This window comes from Strongylocentrotus purpuratus, unplaced genomic scaffold, assembly GCF_000002235.5.
Source record: "Strongylocentrotus purpuratus isolate Spur 01 unplaced genomic scaffold, Spur_5.0 spur5_scaffold_5, whole genome shotgun sequence".
NCBI classification, from domain to species: Eukaryota; Metazoa; Echinodermata; class Echinoidea; order Camarodonta; family Strongylocentrotidae; genus Strongylocentrotus; species Strongylocentrotus purpuratus.
The window spans coordinates 11,799,904-11,818,396 of NW_022145611.1; the positions used below are offsets into that span (position 1 = coordinate 11,799,904).

The 18,493-nt window shown below is 36.7% G+C and overlaps 1 protein-coding gene across 1 annotated transcript in view; it reads left to right on the forward strand.

Annotated features, from left to right (window-relative positions):
• Positions 1-1,988: 1,988 nt before the first annotated feature.
• LOC578865 (potassium channel subfamily K member 1) overlaps positions 1,989-18,493 on the forward strand; it is a 32,445-nt gene continuing 15,940 nt past the window's right edge. The window contains exons 1-2 of the mRNA XM_030999446.1: positions 1,989-2,408; positions 17,373-17,531. Coding sequence (XP_030855306.1) covers positions 2,093-2,408; positions 17,373-17,531 — 475 coding nt within the window. The 5' untranslated portion in view covers positions 1,989-2,092. The remainder of the gene's footprint in view (positions 2,409-17,372; positions 17,532-18,493) is intronic.

Here is an 18,493-nt window from a genome sequence, read left to right on the forward strand (position 1 = left end):
ATGTTCACCAAACATCTGGATAAGCCACTCTCTGTAAGACATAATAACGCTCATCTTATTCCGCCTCTCCCTTCCCACCCCACCCCAAGAATAAACGATCAGATACTGCTTGACCAGTGGACTCTATGGAAGTGATACGGTCGTGAACGTCGATTTATGATTGATAAGTAGGGGATGAACACATTAAATTAAAATGGAAAATACGCTGTCTGAACGATATACTCAGGATCCAAAAATCCACTCATTGTTGGAGGGGGGAATGTTCTATTCCCCCCCCCCCCCCTATGATGTAGTTGGAAGAACCACACTAAGTATAAGCAGGCCTGAGTATAAGTGCCCTAAGAAAAAGTAAGGTGATTTTTACAAATTGTTTAGTCTCTTTTACCAACCTGAATGGTTATTGAACATCAGTTTGATAATGATCCGTTTATAATTTTCAAAGTTCCTATCTTGTTTCTATACGAATTTATTACATTGTTCTAAGTAAATTACTAGTATTGGATCTAGGCGGAAATGACTATATCAATACAGACAGAATGAGAGATACAGAAAAGATATTGATAGACTGAGAGAGAGAGAGAGAGAGAGAGAGAGAGAGAGAGAGAGAGAGAGAGAGAGGGAGAGAGAGAGAGAGAGAGAGAGAATTTAATTATGTTTGTGAAAATCCATTTAATGAAAGCCTTTATATATTTACACATTATTTTGACATTCAAGGAGGTATTGCCCAACTTTACCATTAATTCAAAATGTTGACAAGAGTTATCATCACTTTACATATTTTAACCAAACAAAAAAGTAATCTCGCAACATAACAATGGGCATTATTCTTCTTTTCCCGTTCACTTGTAATTCAATATTTTTAACATGTTTCTTTCTCACTTTTCCTTCCCTTTTCTTTCTTCTTTTTCTTGCGCTTAGAAAAAAATAGTATTAAGCACTTTATAAATATTATGTATTATTATTATTATTATAACCTTCCTCGCACATAATTTCCCCATTTCTTTACAAAACACTCCTTCATTGTCCGTGGCATTGTCGGTGCGCTCCCGCGTTGACAGCGCACGTAGCACTCGCGGCTGTATGGAATATAATAATGGTACTACAAGTCATGTACCACGAAAGCATTCCGGCTAATATACTATTTATGCCTTCATCATATCTTGGTACACTAGTTCCACCAAAGACCGGCCGGCCAGGAGCATTATACTCTTCTCCGCTCCGCATTGTAGTTACATTGATCGTTCATTGATTGATACAATCGTCACTGGAATGAACGGAGGCCCTAGAGCTGATAATGTTACTTTCTGTTTACCGTGGTTTTGACGGGAAGTGATTGGGTCAGAATTTGGACAGATTTTCGCTGTGGAGTTGGCCTATATTTGCAGAGCACCACACTGCTTTTGTCCGTTTGAGGTCCATTCTTTTTTTGTTTTGAAAGTCTCTATTTGTCTGGATCAAGCTGAACAGTCCCGGTCAAACATTTACTTCTGCATGCTTGGTGCAGGAATATTCTACAAAGTTACAGGCTGTGCCGTATTTCCGAACAATGTAGCCATAAACCTGTACGTTTCTAGTTTTGTGGAAACCGTCTCACTGTATAAACGTGTGTACGAATCCTACCTGCAACAACTATTGTTTTGGGTAATCGTTTCTATTCAATCTGAAATTGTCGGGACAGAATTAATGTTTGTGCCACACGGATAGAAAATAACCATTTGGAGGACGTTGCTGGCAAACCGACTTAATGACGCCGAGTGCATTTGATCTTCTGCAACTTAAATTCGCACTGTACTTCAGTCAGCAAACTCTGTGAAAATACTTTGTTTCGGATGACGATGATCTTTTAATTTGAACATTTTGTTCCTGTAGCAGCTCCTAAGCTATATGGTAGGTCTTTACATGCTATTAGGCCTGGCAATCCATCTTGGGGTTCATGCAGTTGTTGGAAGATCTTGGAGTCGGGTTCGTCTTATTTCAAAGTTCTTCGCTTTGTGGGTATATTTATGATTGACATTGGCGTCGTCTCGTATGTATCTCTCGTAAATCATAATTTCGTCTTGAATCCGTCGAATACAAAAAAGGAATAATCACCATGAACAATGCAGGGCGCCTCATCTTCTTTGCTCTTATCTACATCCTTTACATTTGTATCGGGGCTGGGGTCTTCATGGCCCTGGAACAGCCATACGAACAGACCCTGGCCGAAAACATCATCAAACGGAGGGATGGGTTCCTCGAAGCCCACTCGGAGTGCATGACCGCGCAGGAGCTCGACAAGTTCGTCACCGACATCGAGCAGGCGTTCCAGTTCGGCGTCTCCTACAAGGTCGCCGTCAACTCCACGGCTAACACCATGTGGAACTTCGGAGGGTCATTTTTCTTCACAACAACTCTACTGACAACTATAGGTGAGCTCCATACCCTTTAGAATCATGACAAATCAACATAGGCGTATAACAGGCTCTGAAATTTCGAAAATGATATGCCTGTTTTGACTTGTAATGTTATCTATTTTCATAAATCACATTATATGCCAGGCTGGTGTTGGGCAGTTTAACGTATGCTGCGATAGATTATCATGATAATTCTCATCTAATGACTGAGTTAAAAGGTTGTTTTTTATGAAAATGTAAGGCCTTCAGGTCTATTCCTACTAGTGCTGTTAGTACTGAATCAAACATTTTAAGCCAACCCTTCCCATTGCGGTGAATGATGAAAGCGTTAAAACGTCACAATTTTGTTTATCGTGGAAAATTAAAAGAATCATTATGTGCTCAGAGAACGTTCTCCTTCTAAGAATTAATTTTAACAGTTAGACTCCCTGCAAAATGTTTCACGGCTCATATAATGTAAAGGTTCTGGAAGCGAACTAATTATCAGTTGGCCTCTCTTAAACTAGGTGCACAAAACATAACATTATTATTTGCCAACACGTCTGACCTAGATGATTTTAAAAGGTATATATATCACTACAAGTATAGATCACAGAATATTCTTTCAAAACAATCGGGGGTAATGTAATATATCAGGGGGGTGTTTCACAAAGATCCTAAGTTGAACTTATCTCTAAGTTGGACTTAAAAAATATGGAAAGCCATTAGCATCTTTGAAAATATTTTGTAAAAGTTATTTTGAAAGGCATTCATTGTTTATTGAAATCATTCATATTTTCTATCATCAAGGAGATTTCATGTTCTGGATGTGGAATTAATAAAAAGTCTAAAATACTTGAATTTCTGCTTTTGAATATATTTCATTTAAAGACTCCAATGGCTGTCCATAATTTTTAAGTCCAACTTAGAGTTAAGTTCTACTTAGGATCTTTGTGAAATACCCCCCAGGTCTGGTATCGGTCTCATTGGTGTGACTGGGGTACTGATGGGTAAATCACAACGTAACTACATTTATAACAGAAGACCTAAAAATAAGCCTATTTCGTTTGAGGATATGTGTGCCGCTGAGACTATGTGTGGCTTCACCGATCACCGTCAAAAATGAAGACAAAAAAAAAAAAAAAAAGTTGAACCAAGGAGATTTTGTAAAATCTCCTTGGTTTTCAGGGATTATGACATCATTCCTGGCCTGTTTCCTGGTGTTGTAAGTTTTTTTTCTTCATGTAGTCTGCTATACAGTCATGTCATGGAAAATTGTTCTAGAGGAGTCAAAAGAAGATTACTACTCGATAGAGGTGACGAAAAGAGATCTTCAGACGAAAGGAAAGCACACATAAGGAGGAAGAGGATGAGGGGGAGGAAATAAAGAGGGACAGAATAAGAGAAAGGCTGACATAACCCCTTCCTAGACCCCCTTTCGGTTGCTCCCCCCCCCCCCCCGTGCTTCCCTCGCACTTCATTGGCCTCTATTGTAAGACAAGCCCCACCCCCCCCCCCCCCATCCCCGGCCCACAACAAAAAATTACCCACTCCGTAACGTATACATGTATCAGTAAAACATTACCTAATAGTTGGAAGGTCACTTTATAGAATGTATTATGAAGAAGATAAAAAGGGGAAATGAAAATTGCCTTCGTTGAGCTGATAACCAAGCTATCGTTAGACAAATCGACGCTACAGTCTGTTCTAGAGCCGGAAATATGCCATGAATACAAGCAATCTGGTTTCCAGCATGCAGTAAGCCATGAATGTAACTTTTACCACTCAGAGTCAATGAGTCATAATTTTTCGTTTTTATGAATTGTTTGCACAGAAAAAGAAAAAGAAATAGATTGGTTTTGTAAAGTGCATATAGTCATCCGCGCCCCTCTAAACAAAATGTCAATACAGTTTGACAAATTAATGGATCTGTTGATGATTTAGCGCTCGAACTCGAACTGTTATGTTTTTGTTACAGGTTCCTTTTCCTTACAGGCATACGCACGTTTCCTGAACTAGACTCATTCATATAGGTGAAATTATCTAACACCAGGAAAAAAAACAGTCTGGGATTAAAAATAACTCACTTTGTAGTTATTGCATTTGACAGTGCTTACTTCGACGTGCAAACAAATATATTAGAGTGGGTATAGTTTTTCAAATGAGTATTACGCATGCCACCATTGCAGCTTGTAGAGAAACAGCAGCGAATGCGAATATTGTTGAAAAGTTTGAAAACTACAATACGGCTAGACATTAATGTTTAATTATGAAACAGTCATACACGACCCCAGGGCAGTTTGTGATTTAAGGTAAAAATGAAACCTTTCCAGACTGGCCACTCAAGCGAAACACTAACAGACGGCCACTACAAACATGTGGCATTCCTGCACATATTGTCAAACAGTCTTAGTAGAGAAAGGCACCGTGACTGAAAAGTATATTACACAAGTAGCCAGAAAATATGATTCGTTGGCTCTTTGTCATAATTTTTTATGATGATGAATGATTCATCAAAATAATCGGGACTCCAAAATAACTGATGAACAAACATACAGCAACAACAAAAAAAAACCAACAAAAAAAACCCAAAACATCAACACATATTATTACTAATCAATCACAATTGTGTAAGTTTCAGTTTCAGCTTCAATTTTATTTTTTCATTTCCAACAGAGCAGTAATTTTGACAAGAAATCAGATATACAATTCAACATTCAATAATATAATATTTTTTTACATGGTTTAAAGGTACTATGTCCCATTTGCAGGCCCCCAAAATAAAAAAGGTTAAATTCCAACGGCATTTGAAAGATATTACTAATTTAGAACTTTCCTTAAAAAAAGGGGCGCTTAAAAATGTTTTTAAGTGGAAAAATTACGACTACTAGTTGTCAAATCGATTTAAGTGCTACCAAGTCAGAAAGTAATAGTCTTATTTTCAGACCATTGTACCGAATGGTCGTACGTTTTGTGCTGCACAAAGATTCAATCAGTTTAAATGGGAAGTCCACCCTGAAATTAAGTTAGTTTTAATAGGAGTAGAAAAATGAGAGAAACAAGTCAGTGAAAGTTTGAGCAAATTCCGATTAAAAATAAGGAAGTTAGGATTTTTGAAGTTGTGATCAATCAAACACAAATTGGCAACTCTATGACGTATCATGCGAGCTCAATTTCCATTTGCTCAGTACTAAAAAAATCTAAAATTTTCATTTTCCCTCAAGAAAAATTTCAACCATACATGCACCCTAATAATTGCAAATATGTTTCTATACTCCCCCTGCAAGGAACAAATATATATTCCGTCATCAATAAAGAAGAAAACATGATTTTATGGAATATTATGCACAAAGCAAATGAAGGAGAGCTCGTATAATAAGTCACAGAGTTGCCAATTTGTATTTGATTGATCACAACTTCAATAATTCATAACTTTCTTATTTTCATTCAGAATTTGCTCAAACTTTCACTCACCTGATTTTCTTATTATCCTGCCTCTATCGAAACAAACTTATTTTTGGGGTGGACTTTCCCTTTAATTTTGGCCATTACAAGAAGTGGGTAATTGATGTAGACTGATTGAATTCCAACGGCATTTGAAAGATATTACTAATTTAGAACTTTCCGTTAAAAAAAGGGGCGCTTGAAAATGTCTTTAAGTGGAAAAATTACGACTACTAGTTGTCAAATCGATTTAAGTGCTACCAAGTCAGAAAGTAATAGTCTTATTTTCAGACCATTGTACCGAATGGTCGTACGTTTTGTGCTGCACAAAGATTCAATCAGTTTAATTTTGGCCATTACAAGAAGTGGGTTATTGATGTAGACGATTGCTCATTGTATACCTTTACAGCTCATTGTTATGTATGTTATTACCAAAGGAAAAAAAGAGAAGTCAGTCACTCACTCAATATAGTGTCTGACAGTGAAGTCTAGAAAGTAAACGGGTTTCCTTGCATAATTTGAATAAAAGGACACTGCTAACGTTTACATTTAAAATAACATACCTGACATATTCATATTTTCTGCAAAGTTCTACAGAATTTGATGTTGGCTGCAAATGGAACATTACCTTTAAGAGATGTGATATTGTGATATTGCAATGTTGCTGTTGATTGGAGGACTTGCGATTCTTTATAAGACGGGACCATTTAGTCTTTGAAATGGGTCCCAAATAATTATATTGAGCAATGTGTGCAGCGCTTTGTAACTGCAAGGAAAATCAATCTATCTCGAAAATGTGCTATAATATATTATTTTAATATTCCTTTTGAATTAGATTGGAAGTAATTCTCTCAAAAGTTTTCCTTTAGTAATGTTAATCGCTTTTACCATTCGTTTCTTCTGTTCCTATATATTTTTTCTTTTTCTTTCTTAACAAGCTCCATGAAGTAACTAAATTCGTTTGACAAACAAAGCAATTGCCAAGTTATTGTCTTTATTGAGCTGGAAAATCAATGAGTAGAAATTAGTTTTTAGAAAGAAAACAAAAACGTCAAACAACGTACGTCACTTAAAAATGCATTAACTTTTCAGATCCTGCTGCTAAAATGAATTAGGCTACATTTTATTCAATAAATTAAAAATATTTGTTTACATAAGTACTTTCATAATGAATGAAACCTTAAGCCCGACACGTCCACTATAATAATACGTATTGAAGGTTGTCTCCCTAATTACGTATGTTACACGACGCATTTATTAGAAAACAGGCATTATCGTGATATAGTTTGCAGCGCTTTGTATTCATCTCGCACCGTCACCTTCTTTCAATAGTATTAATAATTATATATAGAAATAAGCCTTATTGTAATACATTTCATAATTGTATCTTACTTTCTTCCCATCTTTCTTGCATCTACTTCTCTCATTCTCTTTCTTTCTCTCTCTACCTCCTCTTGTTTTCTTATGTCGCTCTCTGTCGCTCCTCTTTGTCTCTCACTCTGTCTCTCTATCTTTCTCTCTCTTTCTCTCTCTCTTTCTCACTCTCTCTGTCTCTCTCTCTTTCTCTCCCTCTCTGTCTCTCTCTCTCTTTCTCTCCCTCTCTGTCTCTGTCTCTCTCTTTCTCTCTCTCCATTATCACACTCTACGTCGCCCGTTTCCAAAGAAACCAGTAATGAGGCAAAGAAATTGCCCCGATGGTTTTCAAGATGAAATATGGCGGAGGGCATTACGTAACGTGGCAACCCAGCATTGTGTAGAGCGAGAATGAGTGGTCTTCGAGAATCATAATTATAATGATGTTGTTAATTGGATGCAGATACTCTTATTTTTAAGAAGCGTCCGTGAAATGCTGAGGGAGAAGGCACTTGATGGAGAAGACTTTGCTGTCATCTTTTTGACCTTCTTCCGTGATCTGGGTATATTGCGTGCAATCTGAATTTAGCTTTTTGTACGACACAGATTGCAATTTAAACGATTGCCCAATATATGCGATGTTTAGTATGTTAGAGCTGTGATTTATTGAAATGTATGTTTATTTATAAGAGTGGGAGTTGGTATTTCGGTAAAAGTGAATTATTAATATAACCGCTCACTATCATAAAAGCAGATTGACGTCCTGCATAAAGCAATTTATTGTTATCTGTGTAAGATCTTCACCTTAAAACAACATGACTTAGAAGAGACGTGTGTTTTGGAAGGTTGTGTTAATGAGGAGTTGTTCTAATAACGAATATTAATGAGGTCTAATGATGGTGACATGCGAATGACGAACTTGTTGGCTCATGGTAAATATGGGTTCTAAATCCTTCGTTTATTTTAATTAATGCATGTATTATTGCTTTTCTCTTTGACGATGTCTCTCCCTGTCTCTCCTTTCCCCTTTTCTCCTATAATCTCTACCAATATTAATTGTATCTCCAGCAATGTCGTCTCCTCTCTCTCTCTCTCTCTCTCTCTTTTAATCTCTCAATCTCTTCTTTCTTTCTTCTTACTGTCATTCTGGCTCCCTTGCCCTACTAAAGTACTTTACTATACTATAATAATAATACTAATAATCATAATAATGATAATGATAATAATGATAACAATAATGATGATGATGATGATAAGGTTGATGATGATGATAATAATGATAATATTTATGATAATAATTAAAACAAATAAAATTAATAAAAATAATTGGATTTATATAATGCGCTTTTCCGGGTGATACAAAGCGCTCTCCCTCAGTCGAATTACTAGTTAAAATTGTAGATGTATGTTTCCATAATAATATGTTTATAGAAGAAGTCAAATTGAGTTTCTCAGAAATACAGGAAGTTAGTTCCATATGCGTTGGGCAAGGGTTTGAAAGTATTTGGAGCCAGGCTATTTCCAGGATTTGGGAATGAGAAAGGAAGGAACTGAAGTAGATCGAAGTGAATAATACATTCTCTGTTGCTGGAAGAATGAGGAGCTTTTAAGAGGAAGAGTGTGAAAGATTTAAACGTTTGAACAAGATTTGTTAAAACTTTTATCCGGTATTGTATTCTCTCAGTAACTGGAAACCAGTGTAGTTTTGATTTGATTTGATTTGATTTATTGGTTTCTGCTTCTTTTCTTTTTTTCGTCATACATTTTCATGAACATAGTATGGTTTGATACAATATTTTAAGTGTATATAATTTTATACAGATAATAAACGAAATTAAACAAATGTATTGAATGCATAATTAACATACATTAGATGCAGGAGGGCTACAGAAATAAGCAAAGTAGCTTGACGTGCCCGCAGCCCTCAACTTAGATACAACAATAAAAATATAAATAAAAAAGAGTGTGACTTGCAGAGAAGTAAAGGAAAGGCGAGAGAAGGAGCGTTGGTAATAATACAATAAATCTCATACATCTGCTGATTGAATGCAGGTTCATTCATGAATGGATAAACGATGCTAGGTCATGGACGATTACACATCATTGTTGAATATACAGTCAATGTACAATGGGGTAGCATGGAACCTTTTCGGTTTTTGACAAAATAATTAGCCGTGTACACTTATTCTGGAGCCTTAGGAGTCTGCCCAGGTACTTCTTATACTAGTACCTCTAATCAAGCAACCGCCATATTCGAGCCTGGAGTCCAAGACTAGTGCTCTAACAACATTATGGAATGGTCTCGTTCCAAGTACCTTCAGATGTACCTTTAGATTGGAAATTTTCCAGTTGAGGGTACGACATAAGTAGGTGACATGGTCAGTTATTCTTATGTTCCTATCAAACACTGTCTACACCCAGGTCCTGGAGAAATAAGGATGTGTTGATCAGCAATAGAAAATGAAAGTTAACCGAGCCGATTCGAATGGTTGGGTGATCACTGATGCAGCAATGAAAATTTTTGCCAGAATTCAACTTTAATTTGCTAGTGACAAGCCAGGATTGTACGTCTTCCAAGCACTTTGAGATACGGACATATGCACATGCCGCATCCACAGTCTTGCCAGGATCAAAATATATGGTAAACATCTTAATAATATCAACATGCGCATGATAATAATTGAATGCTGACTTACGATGTTACCAATACACCATAGGGTGGTATGATAATACATGTGGCTCAATAATAGATAATACCTGCGGTATCACAATCTCCAGTTGTTGGTCACTTCAAAGGACTGCATAGGATCGAGCAAATCATTGTGGCTGACAAAATTGGATAACCGCTTAGAAGCAGCCTTTGCAATCAATTTGCCTAGAAATGGTATATGAGAAACAGGTCTACACCTTCTCTTTGTAGAGAAGAGTTCTTCAAGACTGGAGTAATAACAGAACATCTTGGTGTCTCTGGAAACATATACCAGTAGACAATGATAGATTCAGCATACGTAACAGTACTGGGCCCCGTCTTACAAAGAGTTGGTATTAATCGTAACTTATCTGCGATTGATATCAATCGCACTGAGCTATGCGCATACGAGATAGGATACTGCAAACTTGCGATTGATTTGGATCAATCGTAACTCTTTGTAAGACGGGGCCCTGGAAGTATAACTGACAGGTGTCTCTAAAGACCAAGATTTTGGATCAATGGACACTTCGAGACATTTTCACTCACAATCATGATCACACTGCCGAGCGAATGTAGAGTCAGGTCTTTGAGGATGTATGGCATAGCCGTATCTGTATTATGCTCACTCTCTATCATACATGTATAATGAGATCTTATTTCTAATTACCTAGAAAAATGGTGGCCAAACGGCCAGGGTCACTTCTTTACAAAAGAGAAGGGTTAACACATGGCAAATTGAAGGCGTGCTAATTGCCTTCATAACTTTGCTGCTATACCATGGGACACCTCACGCTCCCATTGGAAGATAATGTGTTTTTAATCATTTCTCTATACCTGCCAATCATGACGTTGTCTTAATGCTCTTAGTCATGAACCTGTATCACTTTAAAAACCAAGCTGTTCAAACAACATATTTAAGGGGTCTGTTTTGATACATCAGAAGGTTTTAATAACATTTATCCGTGAATTGGTTTCCCAGCATCTCTCTCTTTCTCTCTCTCTCTCTCTCTCTCTCTGTATATATATATTATATGCGATAGACCCACACGCACATACATACATTCCATTTAAACGCATACACTTAATTAGTAAATCATACACCTACTTTTAGTTCTATCTGCAAAATACCCTTTCATAAATTTCCACCAAGCTTTTGAAAAACAAATTGTTCTCTTTCTCTCTCTTTGACTTCCACGAAATCATTATAGGCCTATCGTCCTCGGATCTGTGTCTTCAAACGGGCTTATTATCTTATTATATGATTACGAATCAAGCATCTTTTCCCTCAAGATGTATTTTTCGAAAACTGGGTCGGTGCTGAGCTCTAGGGGCGAGCAATAACCTTGGTCGTATAAAATCTCTGACAATATAGATTCCGTTCATAATTCAGTTCTCATACATTATTCAGCTACAAGACAGATGGTCTTCTAATCCACCTTGAAATTTGGATAAACAGTGTATCGTTATTCAATGACTTCAAGATATATAGTATAGGTATATTATAACGTCGAAATAAATGGCAATACCTTATCATGGTAATGATTTTTTTCCATTTGGTCCAATAACACTTGGTAGAATATCCATGTACCATCTAACACCGAGACTGGGTGTGTTGTCAAATCAACGTTTTGAATTTGAATCAAAATATATAAAACACCCAAAATAGCCTCTGATTATCATAATGGCGATAAATTTGATGATCTTAGTATTCTGATATTTTGTATTTTCATTTTGTCCATTAGATATCGAGTGATGTGGTGTATATGTTCCAAAATATTTATTTACATTCCTTCTTTAATCTTGCATATCTCGGAGAAATGATCGAACGTGCTGAATGATCAGGTTTGTCCATTTAGCCAGTTCATCGTGAAATATTCGTTACAAGATACACAGCGAACAATAATTCTTGTTTCTATTTCGATTGTTGCCCAAACACACACTGCAAACATTCATTCAAAATGTCAAAAGGGAACCGTTTGGCCTAGAGCGAGCTAACGAAAGATAATCGCAAGTACATTCGCAAACAATTTTCATATGTTAATGAGACCTTGGACCGGCTAACTGAGCATAATAAATTCAAAGAATCTTAGCTTACCATCAAGAACCCCAAAACTTTTGTAAAGCAGAAGTTCTTAAATGTTTTCATTAATAAAAATTAGTCATATTTGAATAGCACTTACTATATCGCGTTTATAGCCGATGTACATTATAATTCCCATTACCCTCAGCCATTTATATTTAATTGCTAAACAATTCAATTCAATTTTATTTCGCACTATATAAATCAAAATATACAAAGTAACGGTAAATTTTAACTATGTTTACACAGGTTATATGCGGGGCTTTCCATGAAGGTTGCGAAAAGGTCGCCCATTACAGAATGAAAAACAAAACAAAAAGAAATACAAACTATTATAAACACACAACAATAAATTAAGTAAAATAAGCAAAGTACAAACACTTCAACTATCTATATCACAAAAGAAAGTGAATTAGAGAGAAGAAAAAATATATATAAAAGGGGAAAAGAAAAGGAAACTAAACAAAACAGCAATGAAAGGTGGTTCAGATATTTAAAAAAAAATCAACAACTGTGCTGATTAATTAATAATAAATAATTATTCTGCACATGATATTGCTTACTCTCCGCTGCATTGGAAGTATTCTGGCCAGGCACCATTTTGCAAACACACAATATGTCACAATCCAACCACATTAACGTTTGCATCCTACCGGGTATCCATTTAACACATGGATGGAGTAAAGCAAGGTAGATAAATTTCCTTGCTCAAGGACATCAGTGCCGTGCCGGGGATCAGACCTACGAGTCGTAGGCTACGACCTTTCTCATCCCCAGTCAAGTGTTTAGACCACTCTACTACGACATCTCTACGATGTCACTATCTTACTAAGACAATAGTTTATGTGATACCAGTCTAATGGGGCTGAAATAAATTGATCACCCAGATGAACCAATTAAAAAAAAAATCTTTTGTTATACTTCTGTAGTGTATGAGATGAATGTAAAAGAGAAAAGAGGGAGGATTGAGGGGATGGGATAGAGAGAGTTAGGAGAGGGGTGGGGAGAGGGAAGGACACAGGTAGTGAGAGAGAGAGAGAGAGAGAGGGGGGGGGGGGAGGTTTGGAGATTAGGAAGAGGATAAGATTATAATAGATATTTTTTTCTCAGGAATAAATATCGCTTCCTATACGGTTCATTTCTTATACAGCTGACCTAAATCGATCCTTGAGAGGAGAAAATGCCAACTAGTAATAAGAAAGTAAACAAAGAACATTGAAGAGAATAGAAGACAAAGTGAACGAGACTTCTGTCACTTAATAAGAAAAGAAAAAAGGCCCCTCCGGTCCAATTATAGAAAATATGCCCTCTAATTTCAATCCGCTTTTAATCAATTAGATTTGGCCAAATGAAATAAGTGTGCACCCACCATTTTATTATCATTGTTCAAGTAAAGACCATTAGCAAATCGAATCAGAGTTCAATGGAGGAATAGACCTCTGCAAGTATTGGCATGCGTAGTTACAGTTACAGCACATGCATTTACAGTCACTGAAATATCGGCGGACTAGGCTACAAGGCCGTGAAAACTGGTCAGGGGTCTGTATAATAGCAGATTGTTTTCAAAAGATTTGTAGGGAAATACAACTTGTTAGCAACATGTTATAGGGGTGAGGCTCCAGGTGTGTGTTTTTTATTGGGTATACTGCTGCCCAATATCTTGTAACTTACAAGTGTAAATATATATGGATAAGGAACAAAATATGACATGATGGTGCCTATAGAACGAGTTCACGACATTATTGTGGGATTATCAGCTATTGTAAAGTTATAGCTAAAATTTGATACAAACGTCATTAAATAGTTTACTTTATGCCAAATTCAGGTGAACAAAATAATTACACGAGCTGTTCAATTTTGCTACATGTTCACGCTTCCGATTCACGTGGTTGTGAACTTGTGACTCAAACGTCATTAAATAGTTTACTTTATGCTGCGTTCAGGTGAAAAAAATAATCACACAAGCTGTTCAATTTTACCATATGCTCACGCTTCCGATCATGGGTGTCGATCCCGGGGGGATGGGGGGGATATATCCCCCCCAATATTTCAGGTGGGGGGGATGGCCTGTACAATCATCCCCCCCAATAATTCACCATAAAAAAAATATAAAAAAATGAAGAGAAAAATTAATGATGAGAGTCCGATGAGAGTAGTTAATGGTTATTACTCGCAAGATGACCATCAATATACACATTTTGCTATCTCATTTTTACAATACATACATATATACGAAGTAAATAAGACAACCGTATATGAGACAAGAATAAATTGAATTCTCGCTCATACGGCTTCATCAGGAATTGATGAATTTATTCAATTTGTTCAATCAACAGCATCATAGAAATGCAGTGCGCCAAATGCAAAGACGCAGCATCAAAAGCAACGAGCTAAATGTTAAGTGTGAAGCACAAAAGTAGCAATCTGCAATGCACATCAGACAATCCTGGACGGTGTAAACAAAGATGAACTCTGTGACGATTTCGTGATGAGATCGGAGACAAGGAGAAAGATTTTCGGACATTAGTATGACTTATAAAATAGTTCACTAGTTGTTATGTTGTTTCCGTTCACCCTTTTTAAAATTCACGTCATTGTATCTTTATTTTTATTTTTTTCACTCATTTTATTTCCTGATATTTCCAAAAACATTTTTCATTTTTGGAGAAAGATTATTATGTCACAACTTATTTGTGACACAACTTATTTTCAGTGGGGAAACTAAATTCAGACAAGGATTAATATAGAGAACAGTACAACGAATCGTCTTCTTTCTCTAATAATTTAGCGAACAGGGCAAAGCTGTTAGGGGGCAACTAAATTCAGATGTGGATTAAGAGTAATAATCAAATGAAACGTCAAAGTACACGATACAACTAATCGTCTTCTTTTACTAATAATTTAATGAAACGTGAAAGCTTCCGCGCTACGCGCGGAAAGGGCGAAAATGAATACAGACAAGGATTAAGAGTAATAATTTATTGAAACTGAATTCATGAAGGACACGATACAACAAATCGTCTGCTTTCTCTAATAATGTAATAAAATGTGAAAGCTTCCGCGCTTCGCGCAGGAATGGGCAAAAATGAATTCAGACAAGGATTAAGAGTCGAGAATGGTACATAGAATCGTCTTCTTTCTTTAATAATCTAATGAAACGTCAGAGCTACCGCGCTATGCGCGGAGGAAGGGGAATTTGATTCAAACAAGGATTAAGAGTCGAGAACGGTCCAACGAATCGTCTTCTTTCTCTAATAATTTAGTGAAACGTCAAAGCTTCCGCGCTTTGCGCGGAGGGGGGGGGGGCTTCCCCTTCCTGCACCCAACCCCCCTAGGAACCGCGCTTCGCGTGCTCACTACCGCCCCCCCCCCTAAAATTAAATCCTGGCTACGCGCTTGGGAGGGGTGCAACTTGCCACACGCTTCTACCACTTTGGTTGCTTTGATCCATTGCCGAAAATATTTTGGCACCTATCATCCCCCCCAACCACGGATACAAATCGACACCCTTGCTTCCGATTCACGTGGTTGTGAACTTGTGCCTTACAAAGAAGCATTTTGTTTGGCAGCACCCGGTGTTGTTTTTATTGAAGCAACACAACTTTTTAATTTACATAGCTTTGGTTTTATATGAAATCATTCAACCGCACATGAAAATTGTATTGGGTTCTGTAACTATGAATGTGGGCAAATAAATATTACTTGTGCCACCTGACTGCCCTATGAATATAATAAAGCCTTTGCAAATGCCAGATGTTTTCACTGTGAATTGTTTAATACTATAATAGCAAACAAGTCTAGCTCATCCCTATATACTGTTGCCTCACCGTACTCGGACTTTAGAATTTAAACATACTTTATTTTACTTCGTTGACATGTTATTATGGTCCATGAAGGCATTGTTGTTTAATTCATAATTCGATTACTCGGTTGATTGATTAAAAAAACTCGAACAGGGTCATTGAATAATTGTGGAAAATGGAAATCAGTAACCAGCGGGCCCTGAAATATGCTTTTATACACATCAAAGTGTAAACGGCTCGAAAAATTCCATATTGAAGTTGTTGATCTTGGCCATACAATGGATAATGCTTTAGGGAACTGTTAACGAGCAGCGTAGCATGGGTCAAGAAATTCGGGGGCACTGGTGGCCAATGGTTGGTGGGGGTGGGGGGTATGTCTCAGTAGATGTATGACAGGTAATGGAGCAGATTGCTAAGTCAGGTGTGTATTCGCCTCACTTTCCCCTTTCTTCCCCTTAACAAAAACATTTGTTCCCCCTTTTGCACATTCAAGGGGCGCCCTACGTAACTGTTATGGTCACGGACACAGGTCATTAGACCAGTAGCCAACAGATAAATTGAAAGGTTGAAGGACTTGATCTTAGAATAATACATGAAGATAAGGGGACCATAACAAACAAGAAACATGGCGTATTCATTTAAAAAATAAAATTACTATACACAAAGTTATCCTTTGTTAAAATACAAATGACACATGAGTTTCCCGATTACGTCGTGCAATTGGAAATGTCCAGTTATTGAAATACCTCAAAATTCTCATTTTTATAAATATTCTCCCCCCCCCCCCATTATCCCTTGCACCCCTAAATGCAACCCCGGCCCTTTACCGAACCTTCACTGCAAGTTTCTTATTATGTTATCGTTTACATAATGGATGCACATCACCGCCATTTGTTTATGATTATTCTTCTTGCGATGCATCACGGTATCATCGTTTCGAAGGGTATTCGGGTATCGCCTCCGAGTTCAGGAATTGGGAAGTGAGCGATGGAAGATAAATTTGATTACATAATTCTCTTTTCCCTCGTAATGAAATTACCCATTGTAATTGAGTGGCGGGATGCATTTATTGAAATGATTTGTGCATTTACGGACCAAGGGCATCTCTTGTTCTTCCATCTTCTCTCCACAATCATCATTCGTTAGAATTACCTGATGAGAATATCGCCTGTTGATAGCCAGAAGGCTCTTAACTCTTATACTTTTACACAGACCTTTTTGCCGTGAACTGAAGAAATCATAAAGGGAACAACGTGATGGATCTCTTGTATGCATTGCGTTATCTTTATTTATCTCATTGTACTTCTTGTATTATCAAGGCACAAACTACTATGGATTATTGGCTCGATTTAATTAATTGTGTCATCACTTTTTCATCTTAAAAGAATGATCGTGTTGATGTTAGTTGAAGTGAGATGGCTGTAACATGAAAGGTGTACTGAATGTTCAAAAACATATTCTTCAAAACTGAATATTCAAAACCTGTAAGCTTTTAAAAAAACTATATATTCCAAACTAACTTTAAAAAAAAGAATTTACTATACTGGTTGAGTATTAATGATTTTTACCATTTGAAAACAAATGACTCCATCCTCAAACGTGTTTCTTATTTTATTTTTTTCCTTCAGGTTACGGTCACGTGTCACCGCTAACATGGAGCGGTCAACTCTTCTGTCTATTTTTTGCTCTGTTTGGTATTCCTTTTACCTTCTTCTTCCTCGGTACAATCACATACGTGGTCAGTAAACCCTCTCAGATGCTGCTTGACTACCTCACAGATAAATTCGGTAAGTTTTCTCAACTCGGGCTATCTCTTAAAATATTCAAGTTTTAAAGATTATCCATAGTTCCATTGATTAATTGAGTGATAAATTAACCTTTTTCTTATAATTTTATCTATTTATTCGTGGTCGCCTTCTTAGTTTAAGAACTGCTATAACAGCTTAGATGCGATAGTATATTGCAAGACGTAATGATTACAACCTATTTTAATCTCGATTTTAATTTTGATATTAATCTCAGTTGTACATCTTTGATTGAAATAATATTCTTAATAAACAATATTTATTCTAAAAAAGAATAGCACGCCGCATTCGCAAAAAAATCCTGAACTTTGGAAGCTGATTTTTAAGACGGGATTTTGTCAACAATGCCCATTTGCAGTTTCCATTTTTCAACAAAATTTTAATTTGAAGCTTCCCCATACTCACATACGTACCCACACAAAATTAAGGATTTGTAACATTTGTCTCCAAATAAACATTTCTACCAAAAAGAAAAGGAAGTACACGATCGGGTCAAGATGTTAATGCAATAAAAAATAAAACAGAATTACATCGCACCGTCTTAAGTCTGAATAATTGATTTTAAAATAATTACGGTCCCAAACCAATCCAAGGTTTTCACACAGCACTACTTACACAAGTGAGCCCCATGTGTTCTTTTCTAGCATTAATTACAGGGGAAATGAAATTAATACGGATCCGACTCTAAAGTCTGCGTGCATAATTAGTGGAAAGCGACAACGTCTAATTCATGGCTTTACGCATGGCAAAAAAACATATGGCGTTTTCATCATTAAATATTAGCTCGGGTTCAACTGAACCGAAGTACGTACACATGAAGTCACATTAAAGTAAACTCTATTATATTCTGTAATGTCCTTAGTTTTGTCCTATAGTGAAGGTCGTGGGATCCATAAATCCATATCCCTTTAAAAAAATAATGATAAGAGGTTATACAACGTAAA